The 22,723-nt window shown below is 36.3% G+C and overlaps 1 protein-coding gene across 7 annotated transcripts in view; it reads right to left on the reverse strand.

The window, feature by feature from the left end:
- Positions 1-2,362: 2,362 nt before the first annotated feature.
- The window catches only part of LOC134539829 (serine/arginine repetitive matrix protein 2-like), a 58,815-nt gene continuing 38,454 nt past the window's right edge, over positions 2,363-22,723 (reverse strand). For 3 of the 7 annotated variants that reach the window (XM_063382124.1, XM_063382121.1, XM_063382122.1), the window contains 7 exons: positions 17,862-17,930; positions 16,246-16,314; positions 13,132-13,200; positions 10,508-10,576; positions 8,085-8,153; positions 7,279-7,347; positions 2,363-2,959 (listed from right to left, as the gene is read on the reverse strand). In XM_063382124.1, the coding sequence (XP_063238194.1) occupies positions 2,386-2,959; positions 7,279-7,347; positions 8,085-8,153; positions 10,508-10,576; positions 13,132-13,200; positions 16,246-16,314; positions 17,862-17,930 (988 nt within the window). In that variant the 3' untranslated portion in view covers positions 2,363-2,385. The remainder of the gene's footprint in view (positions 2,960-7,278; positions 7,348-8,084; positions 8,154-10,507; positions 10,577-13,131; positions 13,201-16,245; positions 16,315-17,861; positions 17,931-22,723) is intronic. The other 4 variants (XM_063382123.1, XM_063382127.1, XM_063382125.1 and 1 more) reach the window with 2 other exon arrangements.

Below are 22,723 nucleotides of genomic sequence, written 5' to 3' on the forward strand. Positions count from 1 at the left end.
ACATGAAACCAACTGTATCGATACAAAAAAAAATTGTGTACAGCCATACTAGGTACGGAATATTTTCCCGGGCATTTATGCTTTGTGTTGTATCAGTAGGGCTACCTAAACTAGTTAAACATATTTGTAAACCTTTCTTAGGCTTTGCTTGATAATGATCACAGAAAATAGTAAGTCCAACTGTTATTATTAGTTTTCTTTTCCATTGTTCAAAAATTTATTTTTGTGCAAAACATAATTTAAAGTTTAAATTATGCGCCAATTTCCGTAAGCGCAAAAATTAATACTCAATATTGTTTTCAAAATACGTATTTCATACCGTACCATAGAAATGATAGTGAGTGGTTTTACCCACCACTTGGTGTCATGAGCACAGACAAAGCCACGGTGTGGACAGCCGTGGCGTCCCTGTACTTACCGAGGAAAAGAGATTATGCAGAAACGTACTATTGCCTTTCGGAGGATGAAGGTGGAAGGGACATCACAGAAACTCGGCCATGAACCCTGGTGGAATGCTTGGAAATTCCCCTCCCCGGCCGGGAATAGAACCCGCGCCCCTTGCCCCACCAGCCCGACACGCCAGCCACAAGTCTAAGTGGGCGGACAACCATGGCGATGTGTTGTACAGATTTGAAATATGTTTCATGCATAGATTAGAGAACGTTACAGATGGAGCATAAGCTCTGAGCACTGTGGCCAGTTCGTTCACGTAAGAAGATGGCGGCCATTTGTTTATATAGTATATAGAAATGTAGTTTACCATACATACTCTTATACACAATTATTTTTCTCGAGTCAACAGTCTTTATTTGTTTAGTATTCATGCACTTTTCCACCACCATACATACATCACTTATGAGCAAATGCGATTTTCTTCATGTCACAATATGGCGGAGACCTGCTTCCCCCTTACGACCCCTGGCTTCAGCAGAGATACCTACAAACTGTGTTTATGCTCCATCTGTAACTTTAACTACTCTCTGGTTTCATGTAGCATTACATGTTTTTTTTTCTCTGTGGGAGCGGCACCCTTCCCTTCATGTAACACACCGGACAAAAAGTGTTAGCTGTATGATCCTAGAGCAAACGTATGTAAAGCAAAACAAAAGAAAACCAAAAATACAGTAAAGATTTTAATTTATAATGAACAATTTTTAAAAGAGAAATTAAAAAATATCATTAGCCAATAGGTTATTACAAGTATTAATTTTGGTGAAAGATATTTTTTGTGGAGTGTTTTACTCGTATGTCGGAGAAAAAACGTACGTCCAACGTTCGACCCAGTAAGCAGTATCCATTTCACGTTTGTTGTTATAATGAATTTGATAAACAGTACCAATGTGTTTGTGGGTTTAAAAAAAAATTCGATCACTAATGATTATGTTAAACAGGGTTAGAGCGCAAAAATTTTACGTACAGAAAAAAATTAAGACTTGAATGAAAATGTGACACATGAAAAACGAAATTTCAACGCAATATTTATGCACAGGAAAAAAGGAGAACTAAAAACAAGACTTGACTGAAATTTTGAAAAATAAAATGAAAAGTTAATATAGCTTATACCTAGGGGAATTGTATGCAATGAAACTATGTGAAATGTCTGTCTGTTAGTGGCAATCAATGAAATTTCCTGATGAAAAGAAAAAATTGGTTGCCTGTAAAGTCGGTTTACAGACGATAGTTTAACGTGACAACGTCATAACAAAACATTGATGAAATGATTGCATACTTTTATGAATAAAATTGAATCATTTTCATTTTAATAATGAACAAGTTTTTATATAAATAAACTGTAATCATATATCTATAATCAATTATATGAATGACCATAATTTTTTAGTCAATTGTAACATAACCTATTATTACTGCACTCGCCGACAGATGCTACTTTTATTAATAATAAAAGAATAAATACTTGAAATTATACTAGTAATCAGATTAATTTTCTTACGTACATTTGAAGTAGAAACTATTTCATATTACACATTTATAAACAAAGTTTTAAGTTTTCATTGCTGTCGGTGCGGCGCAAGCGTACAATGAGCGTAATGGGACACAGCGTAACGAAACAAAGAGTGTAATGGGACACAGCGTAACGAAACAAAGAGTGTAACGGGACACAGCGCAACGGAACAATGTGCGTAACGGGACACTTTTTCGTGCGTGCAGCCGGCGTTCATCGATTTATTAGACATTGTCACGTCAAAATTCATTCATATTAACAGCATAATAATTGTTTTTAGAACAGTTGACATGCAAAGGTTCCGTTCAGAGGAACCAGAGTGGATGAACAGCGCCCAGGTTGCAATGATTCTGGCACCGGGGTGAGAGGGTGACTAGAAACTGCAATAAAAAACACAAGGATAGGGAGGATTAGGGGTGGAGCTAAAGGTACGGATCCTTTATTTGAACTTCCTTGACGCTGTCGAAGTGCGACCTCCAGACGCCGTCCGCGTCTAGGAAGAGGCTCTCGGCGATGCCGATGGTGTCTCGGGCGGTCTCCGCTGACCGCACCACAGCGACGCCCTCGCCCTCGGAGAACACGGCCACGTCGACGGTCCAGGCGTCGGCCACCAGCTGGATGACCTCGGGCCCACCCGGGGACCCTCGGGTCCTCAGCTCCTCCACGCGCTCCCACAGCTTCTCCTCCTCCACTATGGAGTGGTCGCTGCCGTCCTCCGTGGGGCACACGGACTGCAGCACCAGGTCGGCGTACCGCTCCATGTTCCCGGCCAGGAGCGAGGCGACGGCCTCCCGCGTACTCGCCGTGCTCCGCCCGTGCTCGCCCGAGCCGACCGCGTCCCCGAACACCTGGTGGGCCAGCGCGGCGAAGAGCGAGTCCCCGTCCCGGGGGATCCGGTACACCGTCACCAGGAGCTCGGGTGTCTCCAGGACCCTCGTGGGCGTGAGGCTGTGGCGCGGGTCCCGCCACAGGCTCCTGCCGATACTCTGCAGCGCGCTGCAAGCCGCCAGGACAAACAAGGACCGTGGCTGGAGGCAGCGGACCAACTGCTTCCACCAGCTTGATCATGGACTTCCTCACGGTGGGTTTGGCGTTTGTGCTCAGGGTATCCCAGGTGCTTCTGCTGGTGATGGGCCTAGACTGGCACAGATGTTGCCTGGAACTCCAGTGACAATCATCCATGATTGAAAGATCTTCCTAGTCCTCCGCTTTAAATGGTGTACCAGGAAAGGGTGTGTAGTGCCTGGGTCTTGGTGGCTGCCGCACTGTCCAGTTCTGCTCCAATTTTTACTTTGTTGGGAACCGTGTCTGGCTCCGGAGTGTCTGTACCGATCACCCTGGTTGAAGAACCATCCTTGTCCTCCGCTTTAAAATTTGTACTTGGAAGGGGTGTGTAGTGCCATTCATCTTTGGGGCATGGTTCTGGTTTTCCTACCAGGATTGACAAGTTAGTTGGTTGAAGCCTGTCTGGTGGCAGAACTCGGTGGTCACCAGTTTCTGAAGTCAGTACGTACTGGTGGTGTCTTGGCCTGCTGTGCGGCGGAAACCTAAGGCTAACTTCCTGTGAAACTCTGTCCACTGACTTGCGCGGGCAGTTGGCGGTCCGCTAGTTGGACAGAGTGGAGGGGACCTGTTTTCCAAGTCTAGTTCAGATGTTGGGCTCTGGATAAGTATATCTGTAAGACGATTCCTATTCTACCCTAAAAGGGCGCAGACTTAGGGGAGGTGGTGGGTGAGCCGACCTTCGGACCGGAAAACAGTGGTGGTTCGATGTAGGCGCCAGCAGTGCTGATAAAGTCTTAGGACTCAGGACACAGCCAATTATCTAGTTAGCTGAGTGAGGTACGGGGCTGAGGCGGTGACTATGCTGGGTTGGTGGCCCCAGCCTTTGGTCATTGCCGAAGCTCTAATACCTTCCCGATCAAACAAAAGGGAGCGATCCCTAACAGTTCTGTTTTTCTTAAAAGCTCTGGAATGTTTATAAAAAGCAAACTGTAAAGCTACTCCCACCCAACCCTATTAGGGCGTATATGTAGGAGGGGAATGTGACAATGGTGGCGGTAAGGTCGGAATAATCTGGTGGTTTGATTGGCGGGAGTGAGCCTGACCCTGCGGGGAAGGTAATTGTCGCCTGAGGTGTCGAAGCTGTTGCCGACTCTAGTATGTGAGACATGATCCAACAGGCTCACGGAATGGGTGCAAGGATGCGAACACATAGCCTCCCTCTCCCCACCAAGTGGCAATCCTCTGCCTCCATGTGGGCACCACTGTTGGGGGCGAATATTGGTGACTATTGTTGAGATGGGTAGCCTCAACCTCTGGTCATAGCAATGCCTTAAATGGAGAGGACAATGCCGGGCGTAACTCTGCCTCAGTTGCATCCTCATTTGCATGTATGGGACCAGAAATGGAAAATTGGCTGAATCTGCGGGCAACAGCAGATGCGTTTGAAACCTTTATGGTGGGTTAGACTGCCGAGCCTCGGCGTTTCAGTCTCAATGGGCCCAATAGTGAATGGATCAGGTCTATGGTAATTGACGGACCAAGAAAGGCGCCGCTGTGTTCGAGTGCACCCGGGCTTAAAAAGAGCTGTAAACTGCTCGCCTAGGTGTGATACGTTCCCCTAACAGCAGTCGGGGGAGGTACCGAGGTAACCCCGAGGCCCTCCAACATACGCACGGCGAGTTTTCATTTCTAGCCAGTGCTTTCTGCGATCGCCGCCGAATGAGTTCAGGCACTTCCGGGCCTTAATCGGCTGTAAATCTGTCGGCACGAGGTACGGCAGGTCGGAGGGTAATCCGAGCAGACGAGGACATCCAGTGGAGTAACTCTGAAGAGTGTTTGTCGGTTAGCCTGCTGGCGAACGGTCTGCCGAATAGACGCCAAGTTGGTAGTAGTACGGGAAGAATCCATGAAAGACTGTATGGTGTTCCGCTGGTAGTGTTTCTCCGATCGCTTGGAGCAGGCTCCAAGGGTTCCCTAGCCCAATGTGGAGTTGACGAGGTGAGTGACGACACAGCTCCGGTACTAGCCTGGACAGTTAGTAGAGGGTGGATAGGCCTTCACCAGACCACGGGTTCACTGGGTGTTTGAGGAATCCCAGTGTGATGTAGAAGATCGGGGAAGGCGCCAGTAGTGCTGATAAAGTCTAAAGGCTAAGGACACAGCCAGCTGTCTGGTTAGCTGAGTGAGGTACGGGGCTGAGGCGGTGACTATGCTGGGTTGGTGACCCCAGACACTGGTCATTGCCGAAGCTCTAATACCCTCCCGATCAAACAACAGGGAGTGATCCCAAACAGTTCTGTTTAATTTATATAGCTCTGGAATGTATAAACGAACTGGAAATTTCTTCCAACCTACTTTGATAGGGCGCATATGTGGAGGGGGGACCGTGAGAATGCCGGCCGTAGGTCGGAACAATCTGGTGGTTCGATGTGATGTGGGAGATTGGGATAGGCGCCAGCAGTGCTGATAAGGTCTAAGGGCTCAGGAAACAGCCAACTGTCTGGTTATTTGAGTGAGGCAGGGGGTCGAAGTGGTGACTATGCTGGGTTGCCCTAGTCTGGTCATGGCTGAGGCTCTAGCACCTTCCTGATCAAAGGAAGAAGTAATCCCTTGACAGCTCTGTCATAATTTCACTTGCACTGGAATGAATAAAAGAATCTTTAAGCCACTCCTAACGCACCCTTAAAGGGCGCTCATATGAGGGGACTGGTGGAGGATGCCGACCAAAAGGTTGGAACATAGTTGGTGGTTCGATTCCCGGCCGGGAAGGAGATTTCAAAAACCTCCTCCCTGCATTCGGGGAGTCATTTACCTTTTAACTCCATGCCGCGGAAGGCAATGTGGGACCATCGCAGAATCATCCTGCTTTGGCAAGTGTAGGCACATCACGGCTGTTATCATCGGGGCTTTACCTGTGCTCATCACAACAAGTAATAGCTGGAACTACTCAAAATTGTCATTTAAACGTCTATCTCCTTTGTTATTGTTTTTCTTTCACTGTTACATTATACGAGTAAAAAGTGTTAGTAATTATGAGAGACCTGCAAAATTCGCGGTTTCGATGGCCTTCAGGATAGACTGCACATACCCCTGTACACTGTAGTAAATAACGCAAGTTCTTTGGCTGCCGACTTGTAAGTCGTCTCAGCTGGTTTGTCTGTGATTCGATCCTTCTTTGGTTGAAGGTTTATAACTGGCTGAGATTCGTCCAGATGAACAGTAAGTCAATAGCAAAATTATCTAAGAGGTATATGTGTTTGAATTCTAGCCTATCACCGAATGAATCCGTGAATTTTGCAGGTCTCTTGTAATTATTATTACTTGCGCGACGTTTTACACCCACTATAGTACACTAGGTGAATATTTGTTGAAAATATTAGTGACCGAACAACACATGCACGAGAGGTATCGTGTTGAAATTATTTCAGTTATAGCTGTTAAATAATATGAATGAAAAGAAAATGAAAAAAAAAATGCATCGTGGTGAGTGACATTAATCACAATATGTTTTTTTTTCAAACACTATTCCTTTTTTAAGTAGTAACCTGCCTATAAATATTTCCTGTATGTGTTAAAATAATTTGAATTTGTACCTAGTAACTGGGCTCCAGAGAGTGTTAAACAATCCACACAAACACTTATACTAGAGCTTTGCTGTACATAGGTAGTTAGTTAGTATTTTAAGCCAGTCTCCCCCCCCCCCCCCCCCCTAATTATGTAATTTGGTAATTGTCCACCTTTGTACGCAAAAAAAAAAAAAATTAAAATTCCTCAAAACATCCCAAAATTTACTTCTTAGAAAGAAAAATTATCTTCATTTAATGCCCGTGGTATAAAAATGGTCATTTCAACTTTTGTACATAAGGAATTAAATTCCTTTTCACAAGCCTGTCTTCTAGGCTTGTGAAGCTGAAATTTTGTATATGGGTAATGTAAAGCATGTTGTGTTAAAATTAAGTATTGACTTTAAAGTCGCATAGATATGAACGAAAATATAACTGTGTTTGTTAATCTTACACATGACCTAATCATTAACGTTTAAAGCTGAAATTGCCCTTGCGTGTATTTGATTCGTATCGTGGTAGAAATGTAAGTTATATTAGATTTTTACATGACGAAGACTATACACGTAGACTTAATGCTGCCAGGCGCAAACAATGAATTACTAAATATTTTCATTGAACTTCACTTTATGTAAAGTGGTTTTAAGTTAAGTTGATCAAATAAAATAAAACCTCTGAGTTACCGTAACATTCTTCTCAAAATGTAGGTTTAAAAGTTTCAGTAACATTCAATAAAGAGTTACGTACTCGGCCGACATCTGGTCACAAATTGCGATGTCTTCTGTTCGAGGCGTCCCGGATCCATAGCCTTGTCTCCTAGAAACGACAAAACATCACAGACAATATTCACTTTTCTGTTTTCACAAGGGGAGTTTTAATCCTCATTAGAAGTAGGTATGTCAAAAAATACAAATATACTTTCAAAGAAACTTTAAATTATATGATAATTACAAAAATATAGTAATTATTATAACATCGTTTAAAATCATAAATCATTAAGTATCATAACCGGATACTTATTCACGATGGTTTAAAAATTTCATTTGACAAATAAACTGTTGTATTAAAATTACTTATATATAATTTTTTTGTACATTATTGTGTATGCTGTGCTAGTAAGTATATTAGGGAAATTTTACTGGCATAAGTACACCAAGAAAATGAAGAGTTATTACGTCCTATGATTATGGGCAGAAACATTAGGCGATTTGTGTTTACGAAACACTAGATACCAATAAAGGACCAGTGAAAGCATGGGTATGATCATGAGGTACATCATTTCATTATTTTTCACAAGCCTGACTTCTAAGCTTGTGAAGCCTGACATTTTATAGATGGGTATCGTAAAGTATATTGTGGTAAAATTAATTATTGGCTCTTAAGTCACACATATATGAATGAAAATATAATAATATTTTTTAATCTTACACAAATATTATAATCTAGCATTATTTATAGTGCTTTATTTCAAGAATCTTTAAAGTTATCTAATTGTTTTCTATTTAAATAATAAACTAATGGTGAACTTAATGTATGATGGGTAGAAACTATACCTGGTTGAAGATCGTTCGAGAACAGGAATATCTTCCGTTTGAGAGGTCTTTGGACTAAAGCTTTTTCGTCTGAAAACCACAGTTAGAAAACCCTTAGAAATTTATCACAAGTCCTCTAATACACAGTATTGCCATTTGGAATGTTGTCTGCATTGTAAACGTCATATCAGAAAATACTTTAGTTTTTTTGGTATAAAAATTAAAAATAATAATATTATTAATAAAATATGTAACCAGATTATTACAAGTATTATTTGTTTGATATTATAGTAATAATTTACTGATAGAGGTTTATGTAACACGAAAAATAATTCATGGTGTTTACAATTAACAGACTTTTACTCAAATCTTACTGTAATATTAATATGCTAAAAAAATATATCATTGGATTTTGACGTGAAATAAAAAACAATATATAAGTCAATTTGAATTTATATAACTTAGTGTCTAAGTTTATTTCTTTACGCCTTAAAATTAAAAAAAAACAACAACAAATTAAAATTTCCAATAATGAAGTCAACATGCATAATAATTGTACATAAGTAGTTTTTTAATATTATATATTATAAGTTAGTTATTACCATTATTCTGCAACGTTGTTATGTAATTGCCTTGCAATTTAGATTTTAAAAAGTATACCTTTTTACGTTTGAGATGATCACCTGCCATATTTTTGTCTTCTGAATATCAACAATAAAAAGCACAGAAAATATATAATAATCGGCAATTTACTTTTGACATCCTATGAAATATAGTGCAAAAGTCTAGGTACGAAATCCAAAATTCAAAACTTGAAAAAATTATTAGTTACTAAATTTCTAAAATAATAATAATAATTGGATTACCGCTAACCAATTGTTTTCTGATTATCACGTACATACTTGTAAATAGTTTAGAACCAATGTGTAATTTTTAATAATACATTCCTACATAAACACATTCTATTATATATATTTCGTTATACATTATTCTATTACTTCAGCCATAAAAGCAAATTTTATTTCATTTTAATCGTTGAATTTATTTGTTTAAGATTGGAGATTTTACAGATATTTTAAAAGGAGAAGTTTGGTATTTTTCTATGGGAAAAAATATGTTGAAAAAAATTGTGTTCGGTATCATAGTGTTATATTATTTTAAAATAACTCCGGATACATTTTTGAAGAAAAATTTAAAATAAAATCATGAAAAATTTAAAAAAAAAAATTAAAAAAAAATTTATTTTATACTTTTTTTAATTTACCAAAATTTAAAGAGATGTAAATTTCTTACGAACAACGTCAATTAGATCGAATTTCCAGTGTTCGTGTGTTTCTTTAAGGATCGAGAGAACGCATCAAATCGTGGGTCAAGTTTGTTAATTTTTTTTTAATTTGAACAAATTTACTGATTTTTTTTTAAAATAATTTTCAAAATGATAATAAACATTGTATGCATTATGATTTTATTTGTTTGAATTCTCCTTCAAGATTTTTATCAAGAAATTATTTTTAAATGTATAGGTATAACACTAAGATAAAATATAATTAATGTGCCAATGAATTTTAGAAATAGTAATGTTGTTTTAAATTTATCCTTTTATAAGATCTGTAAAATTTCATTTCTTGTTACTAATAAACGAAATTCAAACAGCTAAAAATATTTAAAAAAATTATGTTCATAGCAGCAATGGTGTAAAAGTGTACTTACTACAAAAGATACTATTAAATGTTTAGTCAAGGGAGGTTAATAAAATTTATTATCAGTCGTAAAATTTTCACGGTTACTGTAAATCTTGATCAAAATGTAATTCTTAGGTAAAAAAAAGAATCCGTTTCAGCTAATTAATTGATATAAAATATTTTGTAAAATTTAGATTATAAATATTTAAACTTCACAAAAATAAAACATTTTCTTGCTAATAACTAGTAAGGTAAAAAAATCTTGTAGATGACAATAAAGTCCGATGTGATGAAAGCAGTGAAAATTATATTTGACTTGAGCCTATAAAATCATATCCATTCTGGTATAAAATGTTCTTGTAATGTCAAACAGATATGCTCAGAAGTGTTTAACATGACAGAATCTGCAAGCTGAAATCTTTTTTTGAAACAATTTATTTCGACAAGATGTCCAACAAAAAATTAGACATGCCAGATACTAAGCATAAGGTTCGTGGATAATAAAACTAAATCCTTAGTTTTTAGATCTTAAATTACTTTGTTGTGTATTTTGTTGCGTTTTGTAATAGAAATGAAATAATTGTGCCTGACGTCTCACAGGTGTGCCGGAAAACAGAACGGTTTCTCAGTACTATCCAATTACTTATTATTGACAATGCACATTGCAATATCACAAGTCATTTAAGTGCATTTAATTTTACTTTTAAAGGAAAATGAAAACTAATAGTGTACAGTTTATTTTATAAAACACAAGAAACATACCTTGTGGAAGACAGTTCGAGAGCTGGAATATCTTCCGTTTGAGAAATCTCGGGACTAAAGATTAGACGCCTGAAAACCACAGTTAGAAAACGCTTACAAATGTATTATAAGTCTGTCACAATACAGGTTATGCCATTTGGAAAATATATAAATGTACTGATTTGTAGTACTAATAACTCAGTTTAATTTCTTTATAAGGTTACATGTTGAATTTTTATTCTAAAATTAATAAATATATATTTTAAAACTATTTAGTTTTGTAGCCATGTTATTACAGGTAAATTTTTTTCTAATTAATGGCAAAACCCAAAACAAAAATATATATATTATTTCCTCAAAAAAAAATTAATAATTATATAATTATTTCTAAACAATAAACTACATAATTCACATTGTTGTTACATTTTTTATATTTTTGTGATACACGGTGTATTAAATAATAAATTAATTTATAACATTTAAAGGATTTAACTCAAGTCAGTGAAGGCATAGAGGCTAACAGGAATGCATTTAACCAGAAAAATGCGCAGAAGTGTATGAGTTGACGGTGTAGGAATGTAAAAAATGATTTCGAAAAAACCTTGTATACTAAAAATGTACGTATATATTAATAACAATTCATTTTACGCTCTAGACTTAAATATCCTTCCATCAGTATTCACAAGGCTAATTCCGTAATAAATATAGCTGACAAAGATTCGAGGCGTGTTGCGATGAATATCGTGGTATAAATTTATAGATAAGAGATTTTGGTCACATGACTATTAATAACAATAATAAAAGAACATTACTTAAATCTTAACTTAAGAATTATTCTGCTAAAAAATTATTTATTTAGTAAACTTGATATTAAAAAGAAAATATAATTCCAGTTTTCTCTATAAATGTCTACGTTAATTTTTATACCTTAATATAAAAAATAATAAACTCTATAAATATTTGTAGGTATAAAGTCTTAAATTAATGCGCAGTAACCATACTTATAGTTATTAGAAATACCAATAGTTAATTTTTCGTATCCTTAAAATTTCAATTTTGATACAAACTGCTGTAATTCAAAAGTAGATATTTTCGTAATAATTTGCAGCCACTGTGCTGTAAACGTCTGGTGTTTACCTGTGTCTGGATGACGTTTATCACCAAAGGTATGGTGCACATCAAAGTAGCCACCACTTTTTCGACAATCTTAAAGCAGCTGAATGTTACGGACGATCGGTCTGGTTTTACGGCCTTTTTATGTCCTTGGCTGTGCGTCCCGTATTGTTCGATCGGTGCGGTATTCAGACGCTAATTCTCCTATCTGCTTGCTCAAGTGATCCAATGTTGCTTCATTAGCGTTTGTAGCATTACAACCCATTTTTATGTTTATCTTGTATGGATGTTATCAAATATATATTGCATCACCCACATATGATTTGATTCTTGTTACTGAGAATTATATATACCTAGAGTTCTTTTTATGTATTTCTTGAAAAGATCTATTTATTTAAATAAATCAACCATTTTATTTTAAAGTGTAAACCTTTCCAGTTTGGTGACATAACAGAAGTCTTTGTTTAATTAATAGTAAATAGGTGTTTGGTTATTAATTTCCTTCCCTCCATAAAATAGTTATTTTTTTTACATGCAATTAATATTTTAAAAACTTCTTAAACATTATTTTCACATCTAGATACTTCAGTGTAAGATTTTTAAAGTTTTAGACACTTTCTACGAAATTCATTAAATATTGTAATCAGTTAAACACTATTTATTTTTAAAACTTTCACTTCTTCAACTTTAAAGATTGAAACCATGATAGTCTAAAAGGAAATTAATTTTTTTCCAAACTTTTTAATTGATTGTGTTGTAGTTATATTAGTTATGAAATATTTAGCCTTTTTCTACAGGTAGCAAAAAGTTTAAGACTAAATTTAAACTTTATTCTCAATGTATGGTTTTTTTAAAACGCTTCACAAAACCTTTTTGGTTGCTTTTCAATCATACCATTGACTTTCAGATTCGTGCTTTAAGGAACCGATTAAGCCTTTATAAATATTAAAAATAATAATAGCTTATCATAAACAAGTAATTTTTTAAAAAATATTTAGTCCATAACTTTGCCATGTAAATTATTGCGATGATTCATCAAACAAAATTGTCAAAAGATCGACTAATGCAATATTCCATTAGGTTTCATGCGGGGATCTTGTCGTAAACCAACGCCAGCTTATTTTCGTGTCATTTACAGTTAAAACATTATGTCTACGTCATGTCTTCTAACGTATCAAGCATATTTTTGACGGAATAATTTCACACATACGGAATAAGGTTTTTTGAAGATGCTATATCTTCTTTTCAATTACATTGGCCTCAATAACATCACAAACCCAATTGACATGTGTTTATTTTTTTTTTTACTTTCGGCTGGTAGTAGGTGTCCATGTTTAGTGTTTTAAAAATTTAAGTTTTTAGGCGTTTTAAAATTCATGGTTTTATATACCAGCATGACACCTTATTTTATTAAATTCTCAGTAAATAAAATTATCATTTTACAGGATAAAATTAAATGCTACTACAGAGTTTTAAATTGTTCTGAGATTCATATAAATACTTACGACTGACATACGTGAAAAGCATCGTACCTGCGAGTAGGCGGGTTATAAAAGGAACCATCTTTGGTTTGAGAGGATTCCGGGTCACATTTTTGTCTTCTGAAAATCAAAAATAAATATAACAGATCATAATTATTTTTGTGAAATAAATTTTAAACCTACAAATATGGACAACTATACAACAGTATCCGTGGTAAATATGCAACCATTTAAAGAATTTTACAATATTTGCCACCTTTATATGTTAAAATCATTATAATAATATTATCTCAATAAATATTGACATTTATTTTACTTTTAAATTTAAGATTTATAAACAAATTTTACTTTTTAAAAATTGTATTTTATAAACAATTTATTCGATTGAAAAACAACAATTGGCTTATTTTAAACTAAGACATTTAATTTAATATAATGTACATTGAATTAAATGCAAGAACATAATTTGAATCACTTACTGATTTTAAATGAATGCCATAAATTATTATGGAATATATATTAATTTCATATACGATAATTATATTAAAACAGTAACTAAGGTTTCATGATAACAAGTATTTAACATGGTTGAAGGCTGCTTACAATCCGAAAAGTCTTGTGTTAGTGTTCTCTGGACCATCTATCCGTCTTGTGAAACCAAAGGTAAAAAAAATGTGTTTGTATAAGGTTTAAAATTTAGTACATACAGTGAGAAAAATGACGAGTATTTAAAGTTTTACAAACCAATACCTTTTCCATTTTAATTAAATTTTGTACAAATTATTACATAGGCTATCATTAACATTTATAAAGGAAATATTTATTTTTTAATTAATGCTTTACTATTATGTATTTTATATGCCAATATTATTAACCTGTATTTTTAATTAGTTATACAAACATATTTTTGTTACATTTAAACTGTATGAATATTAGGAAAGATATATTTTTCACTACTCTATATCTGGTTTAATTATATATAAATATGTGCAGTAGTGTTTCACATGACAAAAACAGAATTGAATAAGTTAACTATTACACTTGATTTTTGACACGGAGTTACTTAATTACATGTAGGCCTATCCATGAGAGATTAGGCATAATAGCAAATCATTAGGTTTATATTTTAATTGTATTTTGTGGTTTTTAAGTGCTAGAAATGTAGGAGGAATGCTTTAAGTCACATGCTTAAAAACAAAAAAATTAAATATTATTTCACACTATCATTCCATATATTATTGCTTGCATTTGAAAACACAATCATTCAATTTAAAGAGGGTGAATGAAAAAAAAAAACATACGTTTGCGCATGTGTGATAAAAAAGGGTGTTAGGTGAATAAGCAACTATTACTTGGGACTTTGTGTTTAGTAGGTATTGTGTAGTGGAATTTTAAGATTATGTTGCAGTTGACTCGTCCGCTACAACAGTTGAAAATGAACGCTGTAATAGAAAATCCCACCAATTTTTAAAACTTTAAATAACGATCTAGCAAAATATCAAGGGTATGATGACTTCCGTTAACGCGTTCTTTTGTAAAAGTGCTCGACCGTACAGCGCTGGACGAACATAGAACATTTCAATTAGTTTCGTCGGGCAAATCTCACCTAAACAGTGATCTAAGTGTTTCAAAGGTCAAGTCTGCAATCTTTCATCATAATCGGATGAATGGCTTAGGAACGCATTATAGATAAACAAAAAACCCAAACAAAAAATTAATTTTCTATATATATATATATATATATATATATATATATATATAAATAATTTTTTGTTCTACTTTTAAAAACAAAATTTTTCATATTATTATAGCAACATGATTCAATGTTCGGAATAAGTATATTAAGTACCGAAGATAAACAAAAGTAATCATTAAGATTTATATTATATCATCATAATCATTGTCATAATCGCCATCTGTAACAGCTTCCAAATTGTGGTCGGATTAGCAAATTAAAAATATTAAAATGCATCCATTTTCTACTTTCACTCCACCATTGCTCCTCCTCCATTCTATCCCATTCTTCTACTCTTTCGTTCAATCATTTAACTATCTGTTGTTTATTTTCGCTCCATCATTTTCCTAAGCAGCCTCCATTTTCCAATTTTCTTCACATAGGCCTTAACATCTTATTTTTGTAATTCTATAATATCAATCAGTCCTGTACTACTGCTCTGGCTCGCAACATCTCATTCCTGAACCAGTATCATAAACTTCACACCTATTGCTCTGATGATATTACCAGTGTCTGTCTTTCTTGTCCACAGTCCAAGTTTCTGTTCCGTAAGTGACTACGGCACCTCTCTCTTCCATAACAAACCTCTCACACACCTGTAGAATGCATCAGCTTGTCGTCTTCTCCTTACTGTTACCTCCTTGTTTTTGCCCCTTCCTCCAATACAATTCCTAGAATCTTAAAGTTTTCCACCTGTTTTAACCCTACATTATCCAATCCCAGGAATCTCTCTTCTCTATTTGTTTTTCTTGTAATGACGATCGCTTCATTATTTTTTGTGTTTAATTCCATTCTACATTTCCTTATTTCCTCGCGCGATAAATTTAGTAATTCATGTACCTCATAATTCTTTTTCCCACACAAAATCTATCTAAAAAAAATACACGGATTTCATCATTCTATTCTCAAACTTTACTTTCACACTCTTCATAATCCTCTACAAACAATATTATAAAAAGTAATGGGAACAATGCACTACACTCGTTCAATCAATTGGCTTTTTTAAACCCCTTTGTCATCCCTCTTCCCGTTATAACCTTGCTTCTGCTTCACTTAAACATACCCCTCACTATAATTATTAACATTACTTTCATTCTAACTTCTTCAATACGTTGCATAACGAATGTTTTTCACCCTGTCTTACACCTATTCTACTTTCAGGAATATCATTACTGGTTGTTTAAAAACGTTTATTATTTTTCATTAATATTTAAATTTAATTTTAATGATTTAACTATATACATAACATTTTAAATTCGTTCCTTATTCACCAAATGAAAATGTAATGTTACTAAATTCGGATATGTCCCATTATAATTTGTATAGTGCCTAATTATCTAAATAACTATTACTCGTTCGGCATATTGCAATACAAATTTGATTCTTAATTGAAATTAATTAATTACATCGTACGTTTCCAATCATCATACCTGATTGGAGTCTGATAAATAGGTGGTCTATCCTTTGGATAAGATGTCGCAGGTCCATATATGCGTGGTCTGCAAAAAAACAACAACAATAAAAGCTTAGAAAATATTTCTAGAAATATATTATGTACAAAAGAATATAACTAAGCAACGCTCTCGTCAGTTCAAGTGATAATTAAGATTAAATTCAAACTATGTAAAATAATATTTCCAATGTATATACATAAAATACAAAACGGCAAAGGAATTGTTATTTTATTTAAACTATAAACGTTGCGTAATTATCAAGGAAAAAGAGATAGCCAAGAAATGGAGTTAAACTTTTCTCGTTAGTAAATCATAGTAAACAGATAAAAAAGTAAAGAATAAACATTAAAGGAGTTAAAAGTTCTTGTCAAGAATGTACTGTAAATGTGTTTTTAAAAAGTTATTACGCTAAAAAAAGTAATAAATTCAAATCGTTATCGAGCCTATCGTCTACATGCCAAACTATTTGTGACGACAAGCTCAGAGACTTAATTTAGGTTTCAGAATTTCCTGATACCGACGAAGCGCACGTCACTTAGATAAAGACATGCTTGCAGTTGGGGACGAGACATCACTTCATACCTAGTCATAATCCTGAATCCTTGGTTAGGGGAGTTAACCTGACGTGTTGCTTCTTGTTACCAATGCGTCAGAGAAAGCAATTAAGTGTGTGAAGGATGCCATTCCTGTGTCATTCGAAATATTAAGTTTGTATTCTTAATGGTTCCAGATAAAAACGTGGTCTTCATCATGTTGTTACTAACATTTCGGATTAATTTTCTGCCTCCGATCTGTTTTCTCAATTTATATTTTGTACCTTTGTATTGGCTAATAATATTATTCCATTTTTCTCAAGTTTCACTTCATATTCAACGGGGCAATTGTTACTGGAAATTAGAGAATATAGAACCCTTATTAAAACACAATAGAATGGTACTTCTTTAAGATTCCTTTGTAAGATTATTTCATTTAAGTTTAATAAGCATCGTTACAAACGAAACAATTTTGGAAAAAAATGTTTGGAAGAAAGGTTGTTTTACAGAAAATTTTTTTTCTTAAATTTACCAAAGGTTCGTTTGGATTCCAGTTGCCATGAAAAAGTTTATAATGTTACCAGAATAATAAGTTTGTAAATCTCATAAATATATTAAATTAAAGGTATTAAATATCTTCTTGAAATGAAAAATAAAGTTTATTTCCGTGCTTAGAGAAAAATGAGGAATAATTTTTAATTTTAATAGATTATTAAGAAAGTACAAATTTTTTAAAATTACGGTAAATATAATTGATTGTTTAACACTTGGACTTCATTTATTTTGTTAGTCTTATTAATTTGCCCAGATAATATATAAGAGCTTTTCAGGAAAATGTTCAGTAGTCAAAAATGAGAACAGGTAAATTTAGAATAACATAGTGAATTTTGAACCTGTAGTCCATAAATCTGTTAATACGTTTCTCTAAGCCACACATTTCTCCTACAACTCTAACTTTCAATTATTACAGTTTTACTGTAAGACGTTTTTAAAATGTGTATTAATTGTACACAAATAAATTTATTGAATATTAAAACTTATCAATAGCATGTATCATACCTTGTTGAAGACCATTCAAGAACAGGGATATCCTCTGTTCGAGATGTCTCCGGACTAAAACCTTGTCTTCTGAAACACACGTTTACCAATGTACTTTGAACAGGATCACATATCTGAAGCAATTAAGTTGCCATGAAATAGTTGATAATTCTACAAAAAAATTAGTTTATAAATCTCATTGCTGTATAGTTTTAGGTGTATTAAAAACCTTAAAAAGAAAAATAAAGTTTATAATCTTGCTTATTAAATTTGAGGAATAATGTTTAATTTTAATTAATTTTTATAAAGTACTTAATTTTATATTTATGGTAAAGATAAATTTATTGTTTAACACTTGCAGTTAATTTATTTTCTTAGTATTGTGCCGTTAATTAGTAAATTCGACACGATATATTTTAAATTTTTATTATGATTTTAAAATTTTTTTGTGTGGAAATTTTATTTGCTCTACTATAGTGTAATTTTAATTTGGTAGTCTGGTGTACTCCTCTGAGTTAAACTTTGTCTCAGTGCTCTGAAGCCCCTTTCCCATCGGCGTATCGGATATTTTGCTGGCCTAATCCCTGACTGGCAGACAGTTTACCATTTCCCCCGCCTTCAGTCACGCCTCAAGCCTGTAATATCATTTCTCTTCGTGACCCTAACTGCATAGAGCAGCTTCTGGGCTGCAAGCCGCTACTTCTCAGAGAGCTGCTGAGAGAAGTAAGTCTGGTCACGAATACGTATTAGGTTCTCTCCTCGAAAAGCACGTCAGGGACGCTTGTTCTCAGCGTCGATGCACTTCCCCCCCCCCCTCTCTTTCGGTTCTAAGAATTCGCCTAAGACCAATGACAGGTCAGAAACCCCAGCAGACAGCTTCCGTCTCCCAGGATGCCTTGCATAAAAAAATGTGTGTGCCAGGATGGACCACCCCGCGACACCTAGCGGCAAACTCGCTAACCACCCAGCCAACTTGCCCTGTAGGCCGCCAGAGTGTAGCACTAGACTGCGCCCTTTAACCCTTGGTTTAAGCAGACGCCTTGGGCGAGTCGATTATTTTTTATTTCAGACAGCCCCCAACAGGTAGCGCTAAAGTCGACGCAATGCTACCAGCTTCGAGACTTCAATCAGAGTTTTTTTTATGGCCCTCACTCGGGGAACTTCGGGACCTTTCGGTCCGGACTCCCAGCGCTCCCTCCACCTGTTAGAGCCGGCGGGGACTTTTAATTACGAGACGCGGTTTCCTGCGACACAGATCATCTCGCATCGCGCCTGCAGACAGATCTCCAGCGATTATCGGCGAATCGGCAGACTTCATCCGACCGCTAACGACTATGTAGTCTCTTTGTATAAGGGATGCTATCCCTCAAGTCAATTCTAGTAGATTAGTCTGTCTGCATAGTTTAGTTATTTGCCTTAGAAATTTTTCTCTTTTATATTTAATCATGAAGAAATCATCCGCGTCCTGCCGCGCAATTCGCGAGCTCCAGACCCTGGCTGACTCCACGACTACAGCGTGATGAGCAACTCCCCTGTTTTGGTGAGTGATAATTCGCGACCCCCCCTTTTTTTTCCTTAAATTTTGTTTGGGCATTTTCTGCCCCATAGACTGCCTGTATACAAGTTCTAATCAGTTTTGATTTGGACTGTTGCAGACAGGGTCGATGACGGGGAGAGATTGATTGCTCCCATCTCCTGGCCCCCCCCCCCTTCTGTTCTGTGGGTCACATTAGAAGAAACGTTTCGACTACCCGACGTGATCGTTTGAAGACCCCGGGTGGTAATGTAAATTCAAAATTTCCCCTTCACCTAGCTATGAACTATCTTAAGCGGATGACCAACCCACCAGCGACCAGTGTTTTTCTCAAGGTCATGTAGAACGAATAGAACTAATTTCCAATGTAATCATCGGATCCATCCAATTTTGTGTGTGAAACTTATAATGCAAATGTTTATATTTCAAACTAAGAATGTAAATTGTTTTAAATAATCGCGGGCTAGCCCTTTTTCGCTTTTCTTTTTGTTAATCTTTGAAACTTGTTTTGTATGTAAAATAATGGAAACAAGATAATTCATCAGGGCAAATAAAACAGGGAAACTATAGATCAAGTTAATCGTGTAGTTTTTATTTATTGATTTTAACGATCCACACCAACTTCCTCCTTGCTTGTTACAGGAAGTTCCTAAATTTTGTTTGTTCCCCACCTCGTGTCGCCTCTGGTTAATCAATTTATTTAACTAATTTTTTTTCCAGCAAGTTTCCAAGGCTCCTTTTAATTAATTCAAAATAATTCAATTTTGAGGCACGAGGGGTGTTACAAATTGGTAGCAGAGCATGGTTTCGTTGGTCTATAGGCAGACCTGAATAATATAAGCATATCTAAAATAAAAATAAAAGTAAAAATTTTTTTTTAAATTAATTGTTGATAATAGCAATTTTGTAATAATATTGTAAACTGATCGCTGGTACACCCCGTAGTTATATTGAATGAGTTAAATTTTTTTAAAATTTATCTTGAGTTAAATTCCTGTGTGGACTTAGGCTAGCGCGTAGCGCGCGAGATGTCTTTCAGCCAGCCAGCTGCCCTCTCCCCACCGCGCGTCCCCGAACGTGCTGTTGACAAGGTCACAGACACCCCTCCTACCTCTCTCTTCGCCCGACGCCCGAGGGCCGCGGCGTCTGTTGACAGCTGTAATCTTGCCACGCGTGCGTGATAGCACGAAGTCTGCTACTCCCCCCCCTCCTCCACATGCCCCAGAGGTCTCTCACCTCTGCGGGACGTAACCAGACGTACCAACTCATTCGTCTGCCGGCAGCTATAGTTAACTTTTTGTATTCTGGGCACATACTTCCGTCCCGTCGGAGCAACTACGATATTATTAAGCTAAGTTAAATTAAGAGTGTATTGTGTAGAATTTAAGGTACTGTTTCAACCATAGTTTTAAGCCTTTGTTGGTTGGACAATCAACGTAAACTTTTTGTATATATTTTGCTGTCCTCGTAAGACTGGACCAAGCTCCACCTACGAAAGGGACACAATGCTCACGCCGGAGTATCTCCTCCGTGAGGAGCTGGATTATGAACTCCGATTTCGACATCACGTCGCCGGGCATTGACTTCGACATTCACACCATCTCATTTTCCATCTGCGACTGTCATGGCGACTGGTACTCACCCGAGCACCAATTTCACCTTCGCCTATCCTACGCATTCGCTCTCAGCTCATCCTGTTTACATGCCCCAACCCATATACCTACCCGCCACCACATACCTGCCATTGGGCCCGCAGGTATACCAACTTCAAAACCAAACTCAACCTCCACCAGTCACACCTCACGCCTCTAATCTAGCACCGAACCCAGTACCTGTGGTTCCTACCTTCAATCAGACAACTGGAGGTAGTTTTTACGCCAAGATACCAAATCCCGTTGAAAGACTGCTGGCTAATTTTAAGGAAACCACAGGGTTGGAGCCCAGGAGCCTAATCGACTTCCTAAAGAACTTGTTCAAAATCAAACAAAAGGCAAACCTTCCAGACAGGGAACTTCTAGAAGTTATTTTCCCCTTTACACAACCACCCTTGAGCGAGCGAGTGACGCTCGCCATTGAGCAAAATTATTCTTTTGACCAATTTCATGAGGACATTCTAAATTATTTTATTCCAGCCCGTTTGATGACCAACATCAGGTTGGAATGGTACAACAGGCTACAACAAAGAAATGAAGCCTTATCTAATTACATAATAGACATCAAAATAGCCGCTCAAATTCTTCGGTTGCGAGTGTCTGAGAGTGAGATAGTCTCAAACATCCTCGATGGAATTAATCCGCAGGAACGATCGCGGGCAGTTTTTCAGGCCCGACCACAAAATTTTGCCGAGCTTGATCGCTTGTGCATCTCCAACACAAATGTAGAATACGCAGATCACCAGCGAAATCGAGAAGCTAATGTCTACGCGCACAACAATACCAGAATAACAGAAAATAAACAGCAGTATTATAACAAAAATTCGCAACATAAAAACAGCAATGAACAAGTCACTAAGCCTCAAAATAAAGATGAACGGATACCTGTCTGCAGGTACTGCAAAAAACCCGGGCACTACATTGAACAGTGTCGCGCAAAAAACTATCGCCCAAACTATCAAAATTCGCGTGATTCAAAAAAACGTGTAAATCGCTGGCCAGAAAGAATTCTTTCTGAGCCAGCCGCCCAAACAACAGTTAGAAATTTTTCCCTTCACACCGACTCTCATGCCAAATTCGACCAAAAACTTCAACAAAACACCGCTTCCCCACACAGAGGAAAAAACAAAAGAAGGAAACAGAAACAAAGGCGAGCTAAGAAAAATAAAGCTCGTCAAGATAAGCCAACGGAAAACTGTAACACGTCTAGGCCTATTTGCAGACAATGTAATTGTCCGCGAACCACGGACAAAAGAACATGTCATAATATTCTAGCTAATATACCCACAGTTTTGCCCTACGCCAACACAGTAATTGGAAAACAAGAAGTTCCAGGCCTAATAGATACTGGATCCGTGCGATCATTCGTGTCAGGCCAGCTATTCAGGAAATCACAACAAGACCGTTTGATTCAAAAGGTAGAGCCAATAAAAATAAAGTGTTTTACAGCGGCTGAGCAGCTTTTGAAGGTAAATCGTATTGTTTTTGTTAAAGTAAAAATCGATTTGTTTTCTTGGTCTTTCCCATTCTTAGTAGCAGATGATTTGGCCACAGATTTAATTTTTGGATCTGATTTTATTGCAAAAACAGGCATGATAATTGATTTGAAAGCACGAAGAGTTCACTTTAAATTTAACAACCAAGTTTTTGTTTCTTTTGTGTCACCTGACGCAAAATGTCAGAGCAAAGTAAATGCC

The sequence above is a fragment of the Bacillus rossius genome, chromosome 16, assembly GCF_032445375.1.
Source record: "Bacillus rossius redtenbacheri isolate Brsri chromosome 16, Brsri_v3, whole genome shotgun sequence".
NCBI classification, from domain to species: Eukaryota; Metazoa; Arthropoda; class Insecta; order Phasmatodea; family Bacillidae; genus Bacillus; species Bacillus rossius.